Here is a 16,856-nt window from a genome sequence, read left to right on the forward strand (position 1 = left end):
CAGCCTGGGCCAGAATAGCTGGTATCTAATTCCCGTAGGCTTTCCCCCTCGTCCATGGCGCACTGTTCTCTTCCCCCGCTCCTTGGAACAATGATCTTCAGCCCACAGTGCACACGCGACCCCTCAACTGTACCATCTCAAACCAGAGGGCGCTAAAGTAATTCGTGCCATGGGGGAAACCTAGATCACTGCTCTGGTCTCTGCCAACCAGACCGAAGCTGCCGTCCAGCTGTACACGTATCTCATCTCGAAGCCGGAATACTCCACGCCGGAGTCCCGCCAGCGACTCGTCCGGCGACTGCGAGAAGCACTGTTCAAAACTGTGTGTACCATAGGCGTTGCTCGTCCGCTGGAGGTCATCTTCGGCCTCTCGCAGATTGAGAGGCCGGAGGATAGGGATTTGTCATTTTCAAGGTTTGTCAATTCCATTCTTGATCCATACAAGGGCATACTCTACGGAGCACTACGAACAATCAACTTTGAAAGGCAACGATTAGAAAATTAGTCCTCATTATTCTGTTCTAGAGAAAACTGGCAATCCGGCCCTGAGACGTACGCCCGTGGCAAAGCCTGGCTCGACCGCCTCTATGGAAATAATATCAACCGCATCGCAGACGTGCTAGGCTCGCACCAAGACTTTCTCTGGCTTTCCTACCAGATTTCATATGGCCTATACCTCTCCGACCACTCGATCATTAATGACATCGAGACCGAGCTTGTTGTTCTCTCCAGCCTGGTGGTGCAAAACATGAAAAACGAATCGCACTGGCACCTCAGAGGAATACGAAGAGTGGGGGTGGCCATGGAGGATGTGGAGACCATCCACCAGTGTGTACGTTGTTTGGAGAAGCTTTCCTTTTTCCCTTCTTGATGATCTCCTCTTTTTTGCGTCATTTCTCAGTGTCCTGCTAACAGATTGGACGAAGATCGATCTTGTTGCCGCGTTTGCAAGGGTCAGGGTTGACAGGGTTCCCCGTGTAGCGGATATTGAGCATGAGGTTTAACTTGGCTAAAGCTCGTGTCTGCTTCACTTTGGGCCACTCTACTAAGTTTCTGCGTCATTACAAGAATTTCGGGAGACTCTGATAAAAGATTAATGGGGTCGTGAGGTCTTCCATCATTGGGCGTTGTTTCCCCGAACAAGATAGACGTCTATGTGCGAGCCTGCGAAGAGATAAATGTAGCTTCGTCTTCATAATGCCCACTCATTCCTATCATCCGATGGGCCAATAAATGGCTCATCGATTTGCTTAATCGCATAATCACCACACAAAATGCTATTCAGAAAACTGTCAGCTTCTCAAAAGGTAAAAAAGGTAAACCTAAGGGTAAAGAACTTACCAAGCCTCTGCAATCATGCCATCCAATTCACGAATGACTTGCTCTCTTCTCGGAGCAGTGTTGGTTCCCTTGCTCATCTCTGCCTGTAAATCCTTGATATGCTTCCTCTTCCCTGCACCAGCGGCGCCCATCACTTTCTTTCCTAAGCAATCGCTATGGAACGCATGCTGGCAAGGGAATACAAAAAATTGTCTACTGAGAACGGGCATGGAGCATATCCAACATTTTTCACCCGGTTCCACGATTGCGTATCGCGTTCCTAGTGCCGCAATCTCCCTTCTAATTTGATCAGCAACATGGGCCGAATTATCCATCTCCTGCCTGAGAGAATCGATATGACGTGAGTAGTCCTCTAAAGCGGTGCAGATCTCGTCTTTGAAGTCATCGATCACCACGAAATCAGGGAAAAACGGAATGAGATCTTCAATTCGTAGAAGTTCGCAACGGCGGAGAAATTCAATAGCATCTTTGATCCCGGTGCCAGGCTGATGGATTTTCTTCTCCGCAACCAGAAGCCACAGTTTCTTGCGAAGCTTGTTATTGCCTTCTGGTCGATCGGCAACAAGGGCACCAAGTTCAATGTCATCATGTTTCAGAGCAAGCTGCACGGCCTCGAAGTATTGACCCATCATGCTGTAGATATGGACGCACGATTGCACACGGCCGTGCTGGATGCACAGGCGGAGAGCAAAATCTGCATCATAAGGAGGTGGAGATATCGGCTGAGACTCTAGGTATGAGAGAAGAGCTGCTTCGGATCGTGAAGGATGGGAGGCATATATAGATATTAGAGTATTATGAACTGCTGCCGAAGGGTCAGGATGATTTGCGATAATAAAGTTAGTGTATCGAACGGCCTGATTTTGCGAAAGAGGTACTTTTGTCTCCTTATTGTAACTGAGAAGCGCTGGAATGATTTTTTGGGGGTCGAGGTTTGTTTGTCTCATTAAGATATCTACAAACTCCGTGGCAACGTGTGTCATTAATACGCTGCTGTATTTGTAGAAAACATCCGGGTCTGTCTGCTTTTTGAGTACGTCCAGAGCCTCAGCCCACTTCTCACGCTGGATCCAGTAGGATAAGACAAAACTGTGGTCGTTAACCGCAATCGCAAAGTACAATAATTCTTCTTCGCGACCATGGCTGCCAATGATATCATAAACGGTTTTGTGATCAAGGTCAGCTTTGTACTTTGTCACAAAGGCTTGAAATTCGGATTTGACTGTTCGAAGCTGCTCCTTCGTATCTACTACGCTAGATCCCTCCGCCAGTTCTGCTTTGGTCAGGACAGCATCATCAAGGGCGTTTAGTTTCGAGATGAATACTTCAATAAGCCAGCTAGCTATCATTGTCCGTTGCATAGTAGACGATTTCTTATACGTCGTCATCTGGGTTAAGAGATATTTGCGCAGAGCGTTTGTTTCTCCTTTGTTGATGAAAGTCAGACATACTTCCTCGAAGGGCTTACTACTCTTGCCCCAAACCTGCGCAGCTTCAAGATACTGGCCTTGGCTGGCTAGAAAGTCGCCAGAGGCAGTAGCAACGGCATCTTTCTGGGCTAAACCGTGGGCATATCGTAGGGCTGCATCAAACTGTTGCTCACTAAGAAATATTCTCCAAAGATCTCTGTCTTCGTCGTTTGCACGAATTTCGAATATCTCTTGTCCAGTAAACAACCAGTAGGTGTTCTTCTTTAAATCCGAAACTAGGCCCAGGGAACTCTCGCCTGGTTCAAGTACAGCTTGGTCGTATACAATTTCACCGTTCAACCGGTTGATGGCAATAATACGCCCTTCAACAAGAGTAAGTATATGCCATTGTGATAGGGTCATTCCCATCACTGGATCCTGAATGAGTTTTTTACCGCCTCTCGCGGACTCTGTAGCGGGTAGGTCGGATCGAGGAATCATTTTCGCTGTTTCAAAAACCCGGTTTCCGACTTCTGGATGGGAGGATGAGTTTAAAACACCACCATGATAGATTCCTTGGGCGGATAACCACGCAAAGTGTTTCTGGCTAAATAATTCATTGCCATATGCTTCCTCGGAGGCATCCGGTTGTACTGCCAGTACACAGGGGGCGGACAAAGATGCTGAGCTAAGCTCATGGACTAGTGGACTTTCTCTCTGGAATAAATCCGCATATAACGAACTACCTCCCTCCTTCCCATGTCTACTTGTTTTCCCCCTGAAATAGAGGATTCTCCCATTCGAAGATACCAGGATATGGCGTAGGTCTTGCTTGCCAGCAACAAAGTCTACCCAGAGGCCAGTTGCCGCAGTGCCGGGTAGCTTGTATACTGAATGGACATATTTTTCATCTCTGCGGTAGAACTCCGTTGTTGGTTCAATATATACTTCGTAGATATTCCCATCTGCTGCACCAACTAATATTTCCCTCGTTGATGCTGTAGGTTGCGCGGGGTTCCATGCTACTGATTCAATAGACACGCCTTTTAATCTTGGGAGATGCTTAGGTTGCCTCGATTGAGTATGGAGGTAGTAGTTTTCGCCGAGAGTAGTGGTTATTATGAGATGTGAAGCGGATGGATCAAGGAACATGCGACGAATAATGCCAATCTCAGAAGATTTCTTAGGCAAGTCGATATCTGGAGGGCAACCGTGTTAGCATTGGATGTTGATTATGGCTGAAATCAGAGGGAAAGGGTCTGACCATCAATATCCTCAGGATTATTCAAGTCAATCCTCAAAATTCGTCCGGTAGCCAGTGCAAGGATCACAACATTATTAGCAACTTGCGCAGCGACGAAATCCGCGGCGACTGAGAAGGCGAGCTGGACTCGTTCGACGCTGAAAATCGGCAACGCGGGCTCGGTTAGCTTCGCCAGGTTACTGGAGGCAACATAGCCATTAGACCCATCCAGCGCCATTATGCGCCGAATTGCAAAGTCATAGCATTGCGAGAAACTTCCAGGTACTTGTCAGAGCACTGCGTGAAGCTCCTCGAGCCAACAGCCACTCGTGACGCTCTGCCAAGAAACTAGCCAGTCACTCTCCCAATAAAGTTCACTCACTATGACTAAGCGTCACCTTCCCCAAATCGCATCCTCAGCTTGTTTGTGATACTCAACATCGTCTGCCACTTTCTTCTTAATCAGTTCCTGTGTACCTACAGCCCAGTACGGGGCAACAATATGGTCAAATAGAGGCTCAGTGAGGTGTTCTTCACAAAAGCGGCGCTGGATATGGTCTCTGAACACACGCCACAATCCCTTCGGGCTATGGACTGCTAGAAAATACCAGTAGCTCCCGTTTTCCCAGCAATTTTTCATAATTTTTGCCTGGGTTGCATCGGCACCTCGAAACATTTTCTCTTACTCTTCGAAGGTGTCCATAAATTCCGTGATTACCGCAGTGAATTCCTCAAGTTGCTCTTTGCTTCCCATCAAGTCAATAGCCTGGCAAGTGATCCAGTAAGGAGGTATTTGCATCTCAACTGGGAACGAGCAAGCCCATTCCAAGTCAATGAGAGAAGTAATGTGCCAGTCCTCATCCACAAATATGTTGCTTGCGTGGAGATCTGTTAGTGTCAGCAGAAACGGCCCATTGCGGTGCTGACGGGATAGATATTGATGCATGACACCACGCATCATGACCAAAGAAGAGCATTGCATTATCCCATCGTTATGATCATGAACGGCATTGGGCTGGTAATGAATGCGGTTGTCATGACATTGTAAGAAGTCCAGAAGATATGGTTCTATAGACTCATAAGTTGAAACCCGCGGGATTATTGGAATGCCTTCATTTTCCATTGTGTGAAGTCGAAGTGTCAGAGGTCGATTCGTTACATCAATAACACCGTCATTATTCATGGAGAGAGAGCCAATTCGAGGTAGCGGAATGCTGTTCAGCGCAACCATTATTCTACCAAGGTCATTAAAAAGTGTCCGCCGCCGTGAGGTATCATGCAAAATGGACTTCCAATCCCCGGACAGAATACGGCCGGTTTTCACATAGCTTATAATCATGTATCCAGTCTTGATTGGGCTTAGATGCTTTAATTTCACATATGGGCAAGATGCTGGCAGCCTTGAGTGAGCCTGAAGGTACGGTACGATTTGAGTACCATTGAAGATGTTCGGCAAAAGATACGCAAGATGGCTCCGCAAACTAGGCTATGAAGTTAACTAAACAGTGCTTTGCAGAGTAATGAAAAACAATAAAAAATAAAAGTCACGCACAGTTGTTCCGTCAAGAAACGCAAAACCATGCAGAGTTGGGATAGGAACGGTGGGGCAATTCTCATGGATCCAAATGTATGTTGCTACCTCACCTCGTAGCTTCTCCACATTTCCAGGGTTTAGCTCCCCTCCGATCTTATATGGTAAAGGAATTCGAATCATTACTCGCTCTTCAGAAGGTGGGCTGAGGATTACGGGAATAACAACGTTAAAGCTGCCAGACTGCCATTCTTTTTCTTCTGTAACACAGCAACCCTCGATACGGAGATGGAATTTAACAGCTTCTTCAATGTCACTTTTGTGAGTGCCCAACAGCTCCCAAAACTTCTCCTTCTTCTTGGGGTGCTCCAAATGATGCAAAATGTGGTCATCTTCGAGAAGGGCTTCCTCCAGGGTTACGGTACGTCCCCTGAGTAGAGGTAAAATCCGCATTATTTTTCTTTCCAAAAGAATTATAAGTAAATTTTAACGTAAAATGATGCTAAGCAGTTCGATGGCATTTTTTACTGTATAAATAATGAGGGTAAAACCAGGGATGCCCCCCAATCACGAACTCGATGTTGGCAAAAGCAATATGGTTGCAAGGAGCACAGTGCTATAAATAGCTAGAACCATACGAAGTACATATATCTCGGTAAGTAGTAATCTGGTTCAATTTGGGAAACCCTTATGTGGTCCTGAATAACTATAGGTGTTTTGTCTCCGAGTGATATTCGTGAATGACCTCCCATTTAACAGACCGTTGCAAACATTCAAAAAGAAATCCATATAGCTTCTCTGAAATTAGGGGGTATGAACATGAAATTTAGGAGTCCAATCAATGGAGGCACTGGAACTGAAATTTAGTACGCCTTTATTCTCCTGCGAATGGGTATTTCATAACTCCACAATGCAAAAATGTATGTTATGTATGCACATGCTCTATACTCCAAGGTTAAACTGCATCAAAAAGGAGACCAATCCAATACTTGCAAGGGTATCATAAAACTGAGAGCTCTAGACACAGCAAATTTATCACATTACCACACATTCTCTATCAGGCCGTGTTGCCCTTTTTAGAGTTATTGATCGGGAGACTCTCTCATTCTCGACAGGAATATCCGCTGAATGCCGTTTTTCGACATTGTTCATATGTTCAATGCTCCGTCTAGAGAGGGGCTCTGTGCTCTTCCTACGTGATAAATAGGAAAAGAATTTATTGTCCGATGAAGCAGGCCTACTGCGTGACCTGGATTTGTTTCTGGAAGATCGAGACTTATCGGGAGTTCCATTCATATCCGTCTCAATTGGCGGTTCCAGCAGTTTTTTGCTATATTCAACTGAAGATTTTGCTGATACTTGTTCTTGTAATTCAGTCGCTGAAGTGGCCTCTGAATTTTCATATATCCCTTTTTCCAGGAGCACGCCGCCATAGCCATTGGACTCTTCGTAAGGCGGTGGAACGAGGTCCGCCGGATCAGCGTTTATTGGGAGTATTTGATAGAACAAAAGATATGGAGATTCATCTTTTAGGGCTTTCTCAATATCGACAACAGTAATACGCTCTTGGGCAATATCATCGAAGCGTAGCCAGTAATTGTTGATATTATCTGGAAACGAATCGTCGCTTAGTGAACTATCGTTCGAGGAGGTATTAGAATCCACTAATGAGGAGCCTCTAACGAGAGAGATGTAATGGCCAGAATCAACGGAATTCCCTTGATGGCAAATCACAGCCTGCAAGGAAAGTTTGAAATTTCCGTACAAAGGAGCGTCTTCTTCCAAGTTATCGTCTTTGATAAAATGAGGTAGGCCTATTTCTGTAGGAATATCTATGTAGGTATCGAGGCGAACGGTCGTTCCATTTGGGAGTACAGAGTATCGTTTTAGGCAAATTCCTAGAATCGGCCGCTTCGTCGAAAAATGTGAAGCGGTCTCTGCGTCATTGGTAGGGAGGCCATCGGTATACCAAGCTACGAAGATTAAATGCAAATTCCTGCCAAAGAAGAGAGCTACTTACGAATAAGACTGAAAATTTGCCATGCAGGCATCAATACCTCCTTTCGTATGCTGCCTTTCCTGTATCGATTGGCTGGTCCCGCACCGTGTCCTTCGGCCTTATTATTGACAGTGACAGAATCTGGGATGAAACGTTCTCGAAAAATGCTAGCGGTACGACGTGCTCTCGGCTGCTTTCGTGGAGTAGTTGGTGTCTCCGGTGATAAAGGTCTCTCTTCTGAAAGAGTAGGGAATTGGGAAAAATGAGAGGGTGAGGCAGGGCAGGAGTCGGGTTCCGCTATTTCAATGTGATCTGCACCGCATTTGCTCAGGGAATCCATGGATGAAATGGACCGTAAAGTATTTTGGCGGTTGAGAAACCGCTTGACCTCGACGCGGTTATTAAAATATGCCTCCAAGCATTCTTCGAGAGTGATTGGCCTATCATCAAGGCATGGGGGTATTGCAACCTCTAAAAGACGCTCATTCACAAATTTATGATCATCACCCGCCTCCTCCTTACCTGTGTGAAAAATATCCATCTTCAACGTGATCAGTGGTAGCTCTAGCTTCTCTGTTATAAAGGAAAATGCCTCCGAGACATCCTGTTGTTTTAATTGAGCTGCGCCAGCCCAGCCGCATGCTGCCAGTATCCCTTGAAGCTGCTTTGTCTAAAAATGTATCAGTATAACGTTAAAGGCGACAGGTACGTAGATAGGATGAATGAAACAGAAAGGATACGCACTATATCGGTAGTAATCAGTTTCCCAGAGCGTAACATGTTTACCCAAAAGCGTAAAAAAATCACTAAATTTCTTCGAGGCTCATCATCGAAAGTGTTGTAGAGAACACCCTCAAAGAAGTCGAGGCGCGCAAACATCGCAAAAAGAAGTGCATCAAGATAGCATGTAACGCCTTTTCTATTTTCGGCCCCTAGGAGTTTCGTACTGGGTCGATACGTCCTAAGAATGCCCCCAATGGAGTCTTCAATAATCATAAGAAGTTCAAAGGCTTTTTCCACGTCGCCCCCAGAGTAATAGGATTGAAGAGCATATCGGATTTGCGGCTTCCCGATATTAGCAACGCGGCAGGCTGAGATACGTTGTTCAAGCTTAGAAATCTAAACTTCTATGAGTATAATATCCTCCTATAACCAACTACTTGGAGGAACATACAGACTGTTTTAACACCTTGGTCTGTGAGGCATTGCTGTCTGGTTCATATTGCTCAGCTGAAAATAATTTCCAGACTGAATCAGATGTTGACTCCTAGAAGAATAAAGGAGCATTAACATCCCGTTACAATATGCGGAGATAGAAGTGGGCCGTGTGGTGTTTATGAATTCCAGAAAACGTTGGGAGGGCGAATGTGAGCCAACTAACATTTGAGGTATCCTTTAGAATCCACCCTGAAAGATCCTTGCCCAGAAATTTATCCCTTCTTGGGAGCAACCGGTGAATGTTACTACCCATAGTCCAGGGCTGTGCGGGTGGGTATTAGGGGAACGACGAGGATGGCTGCAGGCCAAAGCTTCAGTCAGTGGATGGGGGTACGTTGGGAAAGCAACTGGGACCCTCACTGACAAATTCTAATGACGCAGAGATAGCACTTTAATTGCGTACTTTTACTAAGGGGCCCGCATACAGGAAACGGGTTGATGACGTGAGCGTCAGATGTAAAAACATCCCGAAGATGCCAGGGCTGGAATACAGGCGATATTTGTGCCGGGCAGCGTTGATTCCAGAAACATGTAATGATCGAATATACTGCTGTGAAACCACCGGTAGATATAAACGGGCGGAGGCAGGTCTCAAAAGTCTCCAGCCTCATGATCATATCATGTCCTTCGTGTGTCAGGTTGCTGCCACCTCTGACATAATAGAACAAAGTTACCGCTTGGCGGGGCAGGCTCCACAGAATGGCTGACTCAGCACCTTCTTTGTCAGCGCTGCACTTTCCACGTGACACTCAACCTGGCAAAAAATTCACCGAAACGGCGCGACAACGGAGAGTGTTTGGCAGCGAGCTTCGCAAACAGGACGATGGCGCTCCATGAACCTCTGGGACAGTTTTCAAAGGCGTTTGTTCGGCGCCTAGTGACATCAGTCTATTCTCCTATACCATCGTTACGGCGCAATGTCTCCGACAACGCATCTGATCGAGTAGACTTGGCCGAAACCACCTTCTATGAAGCTTCGCAAGCAGATACCGACGTGATCCAGAAGTTTGATCCCATAGCAAGAAGCAGAGCTCGAAGGCAACAGCTGCCTCGTAGTCGGTAGGTTGTTTGAGTATGCCTTTTTGGCCTTGTGTTAAGTACTCACACTTCTCAGCTACCAATTCCGCTCCCCAAAATACGACAAGGGCCCTCTTCACCCCCATAGACCTCCTCCAGAATGGGATCCATCGTCCCGTCTTTTCGTTCCAGGCCCCTTCAGCAACTCTCGCGTCGAACAGACATATGAATCGACGATCGCCCCCGACATCCTCACCCTTTGCTACGTTCACAACCCACCCGGGTTCACACCACCACCCAAGTCCGAGCGGCTTCGGTCATGGGGCGACAGTTCACCGTATCACAAAAATAGATCGCTCCGCGGGCCCAGAGGTGGCGATGTCCTCCGTCTTCTCCGCAAACCAATTACTTTCAGGAACATACCGAAACTCGAGAAAATCACCGTCCACAGCTACATCAAAGAAGCCATATCCAGCGGCTCGGCCCCCTTACACGTCGGCGGCATGGTTATACAGGCTATCACTAATGTCAGAGCCGAGACCCACACGTCCAGAAGCAGTGTGCCGAAATGGGGCATCACTCCTGGCAAGAATTTTGTCTCCGTGACTGCGGAACTCCGTGGAGAGAATATGTACCACTTCTTCGGAAAGCTTGTCGATGTGGTTATGCCGAGGATCAAGGACTGGAAGGGTGTCAAAGGCAGTAGTGGTGATAGCAGCGGCAACATCACACTTGGGCTGGACCCGCAGGTTGTCGCTTTATTTCCCGAAATCGAGGTGAATTATGATATGTGAGTTTCCCCTTCATTGAGCTTTATTGAAATTTGCCAGCCGATGCTAATGCATTCATGTTTTTCAGGTATCCACCAAAAATGATTCCAGGTTGCCACATCACCATCCACACCTCCGCTCGCATGGACAAGGACGCCAGACTTCTACTTAGCGCTATGGGAATTCCATTCTACGGAAAATTTGTGAACTAAAAGTCCCAGTCTGAGCTCCTGTAGCTCCTCTGGATGTGCATTTTTGGCCTAGTCAATCCTGAGCCTATATTGGGATTTGGCTCCCAATACGGGGTAGCCGAGCAGCAATTGGCTTCCATTCATACAGCGTGTATTATAGAATCTCACATGGAGTCCATAAAGTTTTCCTGTAAAATATTCAATAATTTCCAATTTATTGTGAAGCTGAGGTTCATATGTCATGAGTGAGGTGTATTTGTTGAAAAAAGCCGTTACCAGAAACGAAATATTCGTACGTACAAAGCTGATCAGGCATTATCAAAACGGGCTCTCAGCAGGCAGCAAGCTGCAGAAGAAAACAATGGGTAACCAAACCAACCCGGGGATTGGACTCCACATGTAAAGGGTAGGGCAAAAAAGGAGATGATTCAAGCTCATTAAGAAATCCGTGACTTCATAAATCGATAAATAGCGAGGGCTAAATGCGAGACAAAAACTAAAGAATCAGGAGACGGATGTAGACATGTTGCGGCATCGCAGCCATGAACACGAGTTATAGATGTATGTGTAGTATGGAAGTAAAACCATCAAGCAATCATAGCTCCTAAGAAAGGGTTATTCAACAAGTCATCCGCACTGGGCCGTTTTTCATGATCAAGCTCAAATGTCATATCTAAGAAAGCCATGGCGTCCTTGCTAGCGTTCTCTGGCGGTGGCGGCCGAGCTCGATTATTTCCAATGGCGAAGATGGCCTGTAGCTGACTACAGTCAGGGAAGGGGTGCGCGCCGATGAACATTTCGACAACAAGGCATCCAAGACTCCAGATGTCTGCCTTTTTCGTATGTGCAGTCTGGCGGACGACCTCAGGCGCCATCCAGTACACACTTCCTTGCAGCGAAGGGCGGTGCAGGTGTCCAGAGCTGGCCCCAAGCATGGTTGATGCTTCCACGCGTTTGGATATGCCGAAATCTGAGATTTTGATTTGGCCCTTGTTGTCGACTAGAACATTTGCACCTTTGATGTCACGGTGAATGATGTCGCGGCTGTGAAGGTATGATAGGCCTGAGAGAATTTGCCTGACGAAATTTCTAATCAACGGTTCCTGGAACGTATTATACTGCTTAAGCATAGTTGCAATGGAACCTCCTGGCACGTATTCCAGGAAAATATTCAGGTGTTGATCATCAGTTGAAGTACCAAGGTACTGCACAATATTCGAATGCTGGAGACCTTGCAGGAGGCCGATTTCATGTTTTAGAGCATTAACCATGCTCGTTTTTCTCTTGTCGAATTCTGTTCCTTTCGTAGCGGACGGAAGTTCGACTTGTTTCACAGCCATAAGCTCGCCAGTAATAGCATGAAGGGCGAGGAAGACACTGCCAAAAGAGCCCTCGCCGATGAGAGAACCTTTCATCCAGTTTCTATTGCTGAAATTGTTTCCAGCAAGGAAATCAGCGAGTCCGTCATCGTTCTCTTCACCGTCTTCAGCAACCAGCATGCTCAATCGTTCGTTCAGTGAGCCGCCATCTGTGGCAGCAACACTAGCAGATTCCTCGAGGAATCCGGGCCTAGTTTCTGCACCAGGGGCTTCGGATGCACTGTCAAATGACACATAGGACTTGCGATTTGGTTCTACAGGCGACTCTTCTTGTAGAGGCTGTAGGTTGGATGACGCTATCGAGTCACGGAAAGAAATCTGAGGGAGATTGAATCTGGAAACAGAAAGAGGCCTCGCCGCACGGGCTTGCTGTCCAGCTCCCGCCAACCATGTATCCGCAATGCTAGGAATAGGCGGCGCATCCTTCAGACTGGAAGCCAGGCTAATATTGCTAACCACACTCAAGCGGCTGGCAGCACGGCTGAGCCGCTGTGATCTCCGGACTGACAAGCGCATCGTCTTTTCAATATCTTCTTTTTGATGGCTAGGGAAATATGACGTCAATTCATGAATAATCATTTCACTGGGTGGTCGAGCACCGAAAAACGAGCGAAGTTTCGGGCCTTGTTGGGCATCGGTCGTTCGGCTGGTCGCGGCTGGCTTGGGGAACTCGTCTTTTTGACGATCCGTGGCCGTCAACGGCGATCTAGGCTGTCGGATATTGTGCCAAGATTCGCCCGTTAGCTTTTGGAGCTTGATTTGATTTCTCACATTGCTGGAGCTCAAAGCATTCATATGGGCAACCTGGCTCTCATCAACTGCAAGTTGAGCTGATCGCTGAAGTTCCTCAGCTTCAGGCTCTCCAGCGTGTAGCTTTCTTAACATCAAACGACCGCGTTCCGCTCGACCAGATCCGTCACATATTTGCAGCAACTCTGCGTCGGATATTCGCCTGCAATTTGCAGGGTTGGGATCTAGGCCGTCCAAAACATAGAAGCAGTAGTTCCGAAAATGACTTTCGGGCAATAAAAGCTTCCTCAGAACAGCGAGCATTATGTCATCTGCGGTTTTGCAATGCTTGACATTCAGCACTTTAGTCTGTCCCCCAGTGTATATAACTCGGATGACAGGCGAATTCGGGGGTAGAGAGCTCATTGTAAGCCCATCGATACTGGGGGTTTGTCTCATATGTGCAGCAGTCCTTGGTGCTTGTGCAGTATCAGACGGACGAGCTATACTAGGTGCTGGCTCTCGTCGAGTGCTCTCTACTGGGCTGGAACCAGCATAGCGATATGGTCGTAATCCACGATCCTGCTCGGTGAGAGGGGAAGAGGGTCTCGGTGAGGCCTTTCCATTTTCCTGGCGAAGCCACTGGCGGCCTCCACCAGATTGTTGACGAGCGGTAGTTGGGCGCGGTGATTCCGAAGAAGACGGTGTGAATTTCGACGCGTCTAATGCGATAAAAGAATCCTAGCCAAAATGGTAAGAATGGAATCGAGTATGGGGCCAGTCGAAACCACTTACTCTATTTTTCTTTTTGCGACTTGATACAGTTTTGTTTCTTAATTGCTTGACAGCAACAAAGATACGCACCCGGTCACCGACTTTCTTAATCCCCATTTCTTGTAGTATTTTCTGGTCACAATCGAGTAAATTATCGCCATTGAAGTGGTTCGCTACGCAGTAGCAATTTTTGTCAGCACGTTGGATCTGAAAATAAAATTTTAAGTGAGGAAAAATCACCTTTGAATATGGCTTCATACTGTCCGCAGCGGATGGTATGTAGCCAGTCAATTACTTTTTTCTCATCCCAGGCCCTAATGCACATTCACATAAGCTCATGACCAGGGTAGAGCAGCTGTAGCTATCGAGTCGAGAGCTTACCGAACAGAGTCGAAAGTGTCGCAGCCATCAGAAAATTCAGACTCGGTGGGGCTGGAAAACACGCCTTCACGCGTTAACACTGAACCGGACGGCTTTTTAGCCGGCAAGGTCAGGTAGGACGGTATCGTTGTTGTCGCTGACGAGGGCACCGGTCCTGACGACAAAGTCGACGAATAGGGGCTCTGGGCACTCAACATGGTCACGTTTGAAGCAGAAAATGGCAATGGAAAACGGTGGACAGTCGAACGCGAGACTGGAAAGGGCGTAAATCAACGAGAAGATTCAAGCAGAGCAGCATGCAGGCCAGGGTTCTATCATCTTGGAGCTGCTGGGGTCGCGAGAGAGGGTTTGGTGGGAGTATTTCTGGACATAACACCTGAGCAGCGGTTCTTTCACAACACCAGGCAACACGCTACCGAAGGGCTTACACAAGAGAGTCCGGGAGGGTAGAAGGGCAGTGGACGGGAATCCGAACGGCAGAATTGGTTCTTATCCCGGCCCGGGAGCGGCTTTATTGCTGGGAGCAGCCGGGGTGCGAGGGCGACGCGAAACAAAAGCCGGCAGACGAGAAACGAAAAAAAAAAAATGCGAGGAACGCGACGGAGGACACGACGAGACTTTTGGCTCCCCTTCAGGATCAAAATAGTTTGGCTCTGCGGTCGGAGGGAGGTGTGTTTCATATGAACCCTGGACGGGGCTCGACAGGAAAGTGTAAAAAAGGGCGGCCTCGCTGTCCCACCCACCGACAACAGCGGAGTTTCAAGTGGGCGGGGGACGGAAACGACGGGAGTAGCAGTAGTAGTGGCTAGTGAGGTTGAAGCTGGCCAGCAAGCGACAGCCCGCCAGACACAGCGCAGTAGGCAGACAGGCAGACAGACAGATAGCAGCGGGAGCTGGCGAGCACGGCGCTGGGCTGGGCTGGGCGAGCGTTGGCTGCAGCGGGCGTGGGCGTGGGCGAAGAAGTCAGTACCTAGTGCGGGCCCGCGCTGGGCTCCGAAACTCAACGCCCCTAGGCTGTTACAGACCGGGGCTGGGCGACGGCGGCGGCTTTGTTCTCGCCTCAGACAACGCCTGCGCTCATCGAACTCATGCGATACGAGAGAAGGTGGACCAGCCGCCAGGCCTCGGGCGCGCCGCCGGTGGCTTTGCGTGGCTTTGCTGAGCGCATTCTCTTTGAGCGCTCGCGGCGGCCACCGCGCGTTTGTTTGCTGGCCCGAGGCGGCCTGCGCGCGCGCTGAAACGAGTTTCATGCAACGGGCTGGAGCTGCTACAGCCTGTTCGTGTCCTTTTCCAAATTATTCTGATTATTATTATTGTCGTCGGCGAACTAACTACACGCAAAAACAAGGAAACCCACGCGGCCGTGACATCATACGTCGTTACAGAAATATTGGGCCCAGCAGAGCAAACGGCCGCATGAAATCGCTCCGATCTTCCTCACACGCGCGGCGGATTCGCCTGGTGTTTCTTGTCAGAAACATCCGCCGTGGATCGCCGCCCGCCCGCTGAGCACACCCTGGAGGCCGTGCCGCTCTGCCTGATCTCCGCCGTCCTGTGCCCGACCGCAAAACAGGGCGCACAGGGCTACTGCCGATGCCCTCCCCAGCCAGCCTCCCGGCCGGCCTCAGACAGAGCATCCTCCTCCCTCCCAGATCGCTGGACGGGCATATCCCGGGGGCCCTGCACGCGTTTGCATGAACTAACCCGCCGCATTCATGCGCTCAGGGGGCGGTCGGCGCAAAAAGAACCTAGCATCCCATCATGCACCGCCGGGCTGGTCGACGGTGAGTCAAACGGTCCCTTCTCGCATACTAAACCAGCTGTCTCTCCCGCCGGCAAGGATAATCCCGTCGGCTTAGCGCGTTTGTGAGGCCCGGTCATGCGATGTGCGTCGGATCTGGCGAGCAGTTACACTAAGCTCTTCAGCTGTCAGACCGCGACCACCCATCAATGCTGCCCTGTCTGTGGCCTGGAGAAGCAGGACCGGCGTGGCATCTGCACGGCTGCTTCATGCCGCGTCGCACAGAGTTAGCACTGCGCGCGCTGCCAGACCGCCCGCATGAACTGACAGGCGGTGGATTTCATCCCAAGACACCGCGCGTGTCCCGGAGGAAGACCCTCGGCCTGGGCAGCGCTGGAGCATCCTTGAAGCTCCCGGAACAATCCATGAGTGAGTTTACTCCCTTCCTATTCTCCGTGGAAGTACTCCGGCCTTCGCGAAGGAAAATAAAATGAAATCCCCGACATGCCAGAAGGTTGTATCCCATACTATTAATACCCTCAATAATAATAATAGTATAGCTGGGCTGTTTAGAGTGCGCTCCACCAGCTTCACATCGGACAATATCAGAAGCCCTATAGCCCGAAGACGATCATTGAATGATGGATGCTTAAATCGTTATGCACAGGAGAACCATTTAACCGAGACAGACAATCCGCACAAAGCTGTGTACAGCATGTAACAAGCACATGGCTTTGAACATATGTCAGCCCAACAAGCAATGCGGGGGTCCATTATAAGCATTGCTTTGAGTCCGAAAACCAGATTATGCTCGTCCTGCTTTTGGACCTCTAACACAACGCCGCAAGGTTCGCGGGGAATGTTGGACGTTCAAGATCTAGCTTGCTTTATGGAGCAGTTAGTAGTTAGATTGCCGACACTCCAAACACTGGTTATCCACTCTGTTGCGCAGCTAGGTACGGAGTAGCTATTAATATTATTTTATTTCTTCGAGCGACGCGTTGTTTCAATTGGCCCACAATTGCTTGCCAACCTGAAGCTTAGCACCGGCCGCACGCCTGCTCATAAGGCCTCACTCCTCCTCGGTCGGGGCACTCCTCCGCTCTTCACCGCCCGGGAAGGAGGGTGACATT

General features: G+C 48.7%; 6 protein-coding genes across 6 annotated transcripts; 2 read left to right on the forward strand and 4 right to left on the reverse strand.

Annotated features, from left to right (window-relative positions):
• Nucleotides 1–90: 90 nt before the first annotated feature.
• On the forward strand, nt 91–1,004 carry LOZ57_004961 (uncharacterized protein; the record flags this gene model as incomplete). Its single annotated transcript, XM_049253999.1, has 4 exons — nt 91–129; nt 185–414; nt 526–832; nt 927–1,004. The coding sequence occupies 4 exons, from the start codon at nt 91–93 to the stop codon at nt 1,002–1,004; spliced, it is 654 nt and encodes a 217-aa protein (XP_049107068.1).
• Nucleotides 1,005–1,192: 188 nt separating this feature from the next.
• PEP3_2 (tethering complex subunit) lies at nt 1,193–4,231 on the reverse strand (the record flags this gene model as incomplete). Its single annotated transcript, XM_049254000.1, has 3 exons — nt 1,193–1,277; nt 1,342–3,949; nt 4,015–4,231. The coding sequence occupies 3 exons, from the start codon at nt 4,229–4,231 to the stop codon at nt 1,193–1,195; spliced, it is 2,910 nt and encodes a 969-aa protein (XP_049107069.1).
• A 444-nt stretch (nt 4,232–4,675) lies between these two features.
• LOZ57_004963 (uncharacterized protein) lies at nt 4,676–5,977 on the reverse strand (the record flags this gene model as incomplete). The annotated part of the gene is made up of 2 exons (XM_049254001.1): nt 4,676–5,479; nt 5,546–5,977. The coding sequence occupies 2 exons, from the start codon at nt 5,975–5,977 to the stop codon at nt 4,676–4,678; spliced, it is 1,236 nt and encodes a 411-aa protein (XP_049107070.1).
• Nucleotides 5,978–6,559: 582 nt separating this feature from the next.
• Nucleotides 6,560–8,994, reverse strand: LOZ57_004964 (uncharacterized protein; the record flags this gene model as incomplete). Its single annotated transcript, XM_049254002.1, has 5 exons — nt 6,560–7,497; nt 7,545–8,193; nt 8,268–8,642; nt 8,698–8,790; nt 8,905–8,994. The coding sequence occupies 5 exons, from the start codon at nt 8,992–8,994 to the stop codon at nt 6,560–6,562; spliced, it is 2,145 nt and encodes a 714-aa protein (XP_049107071.1).
• Nucleotides 8,995–9,564: 570 nt separating this feature from the next.
• mrpl7 (54S ribosomal protein L7, mitochondrial) lies at nt 9,565–10,740 on the forward strand (the record flags this gene model as incomplete). Its single annotated transcript, XM_049254003.1, has 3 exons — nt 9,565–9,800; nt 9,856–10,548; nt 10,617–10,740. The coding sequence occupies 3 exons, from the start codon at nt 9,565–9,567 to the stop codon at nt 10,738–10,740; spliced, it is 1,053 nt and encodes a 350-aa protein (XP_049107072.1).
• A 566-nt stretch (nt 10,741–11,306) lies between these two features.
• STE11 (ATP binding) lies at nt 11,307–14,179 on the reverse strand (the record flags this gene model as incomplete). The annotated part of the gene is made up of 4 exons (XM_049254004.1): nt 11,307–13,568; nt 13,623–13,774; nt 13,842–13,915; nt 13,983–14,179. 4 exons carry the CDS (start codon nt 14,177–14,179, stop codon nt 11,307–11,309), a joined length of 2,685 nt encoding a protein of 894 aa, XP_049107073.1.
• Nucleotides 14,180–16,856: the final 2,677 nt, after the last annotated feature.

The sequence above is a fragment of the Ophidiomyces ophidiicola genome, assembly GCF_022830035.1.
Source record: "Ophidiomyces ophidiicola strain CBS 122913 chromosome Unknown scaffold_22, whole genome shotgun sequence".
NCBI classification, from domain to species: domain Eukaryota; kingdom Fungi; phylum Ascomycota; class Eurotiomycetes; order Onygenales; family Onygenaceae; genus Ophidiomyces; species Ophidiomyces ophidiicola.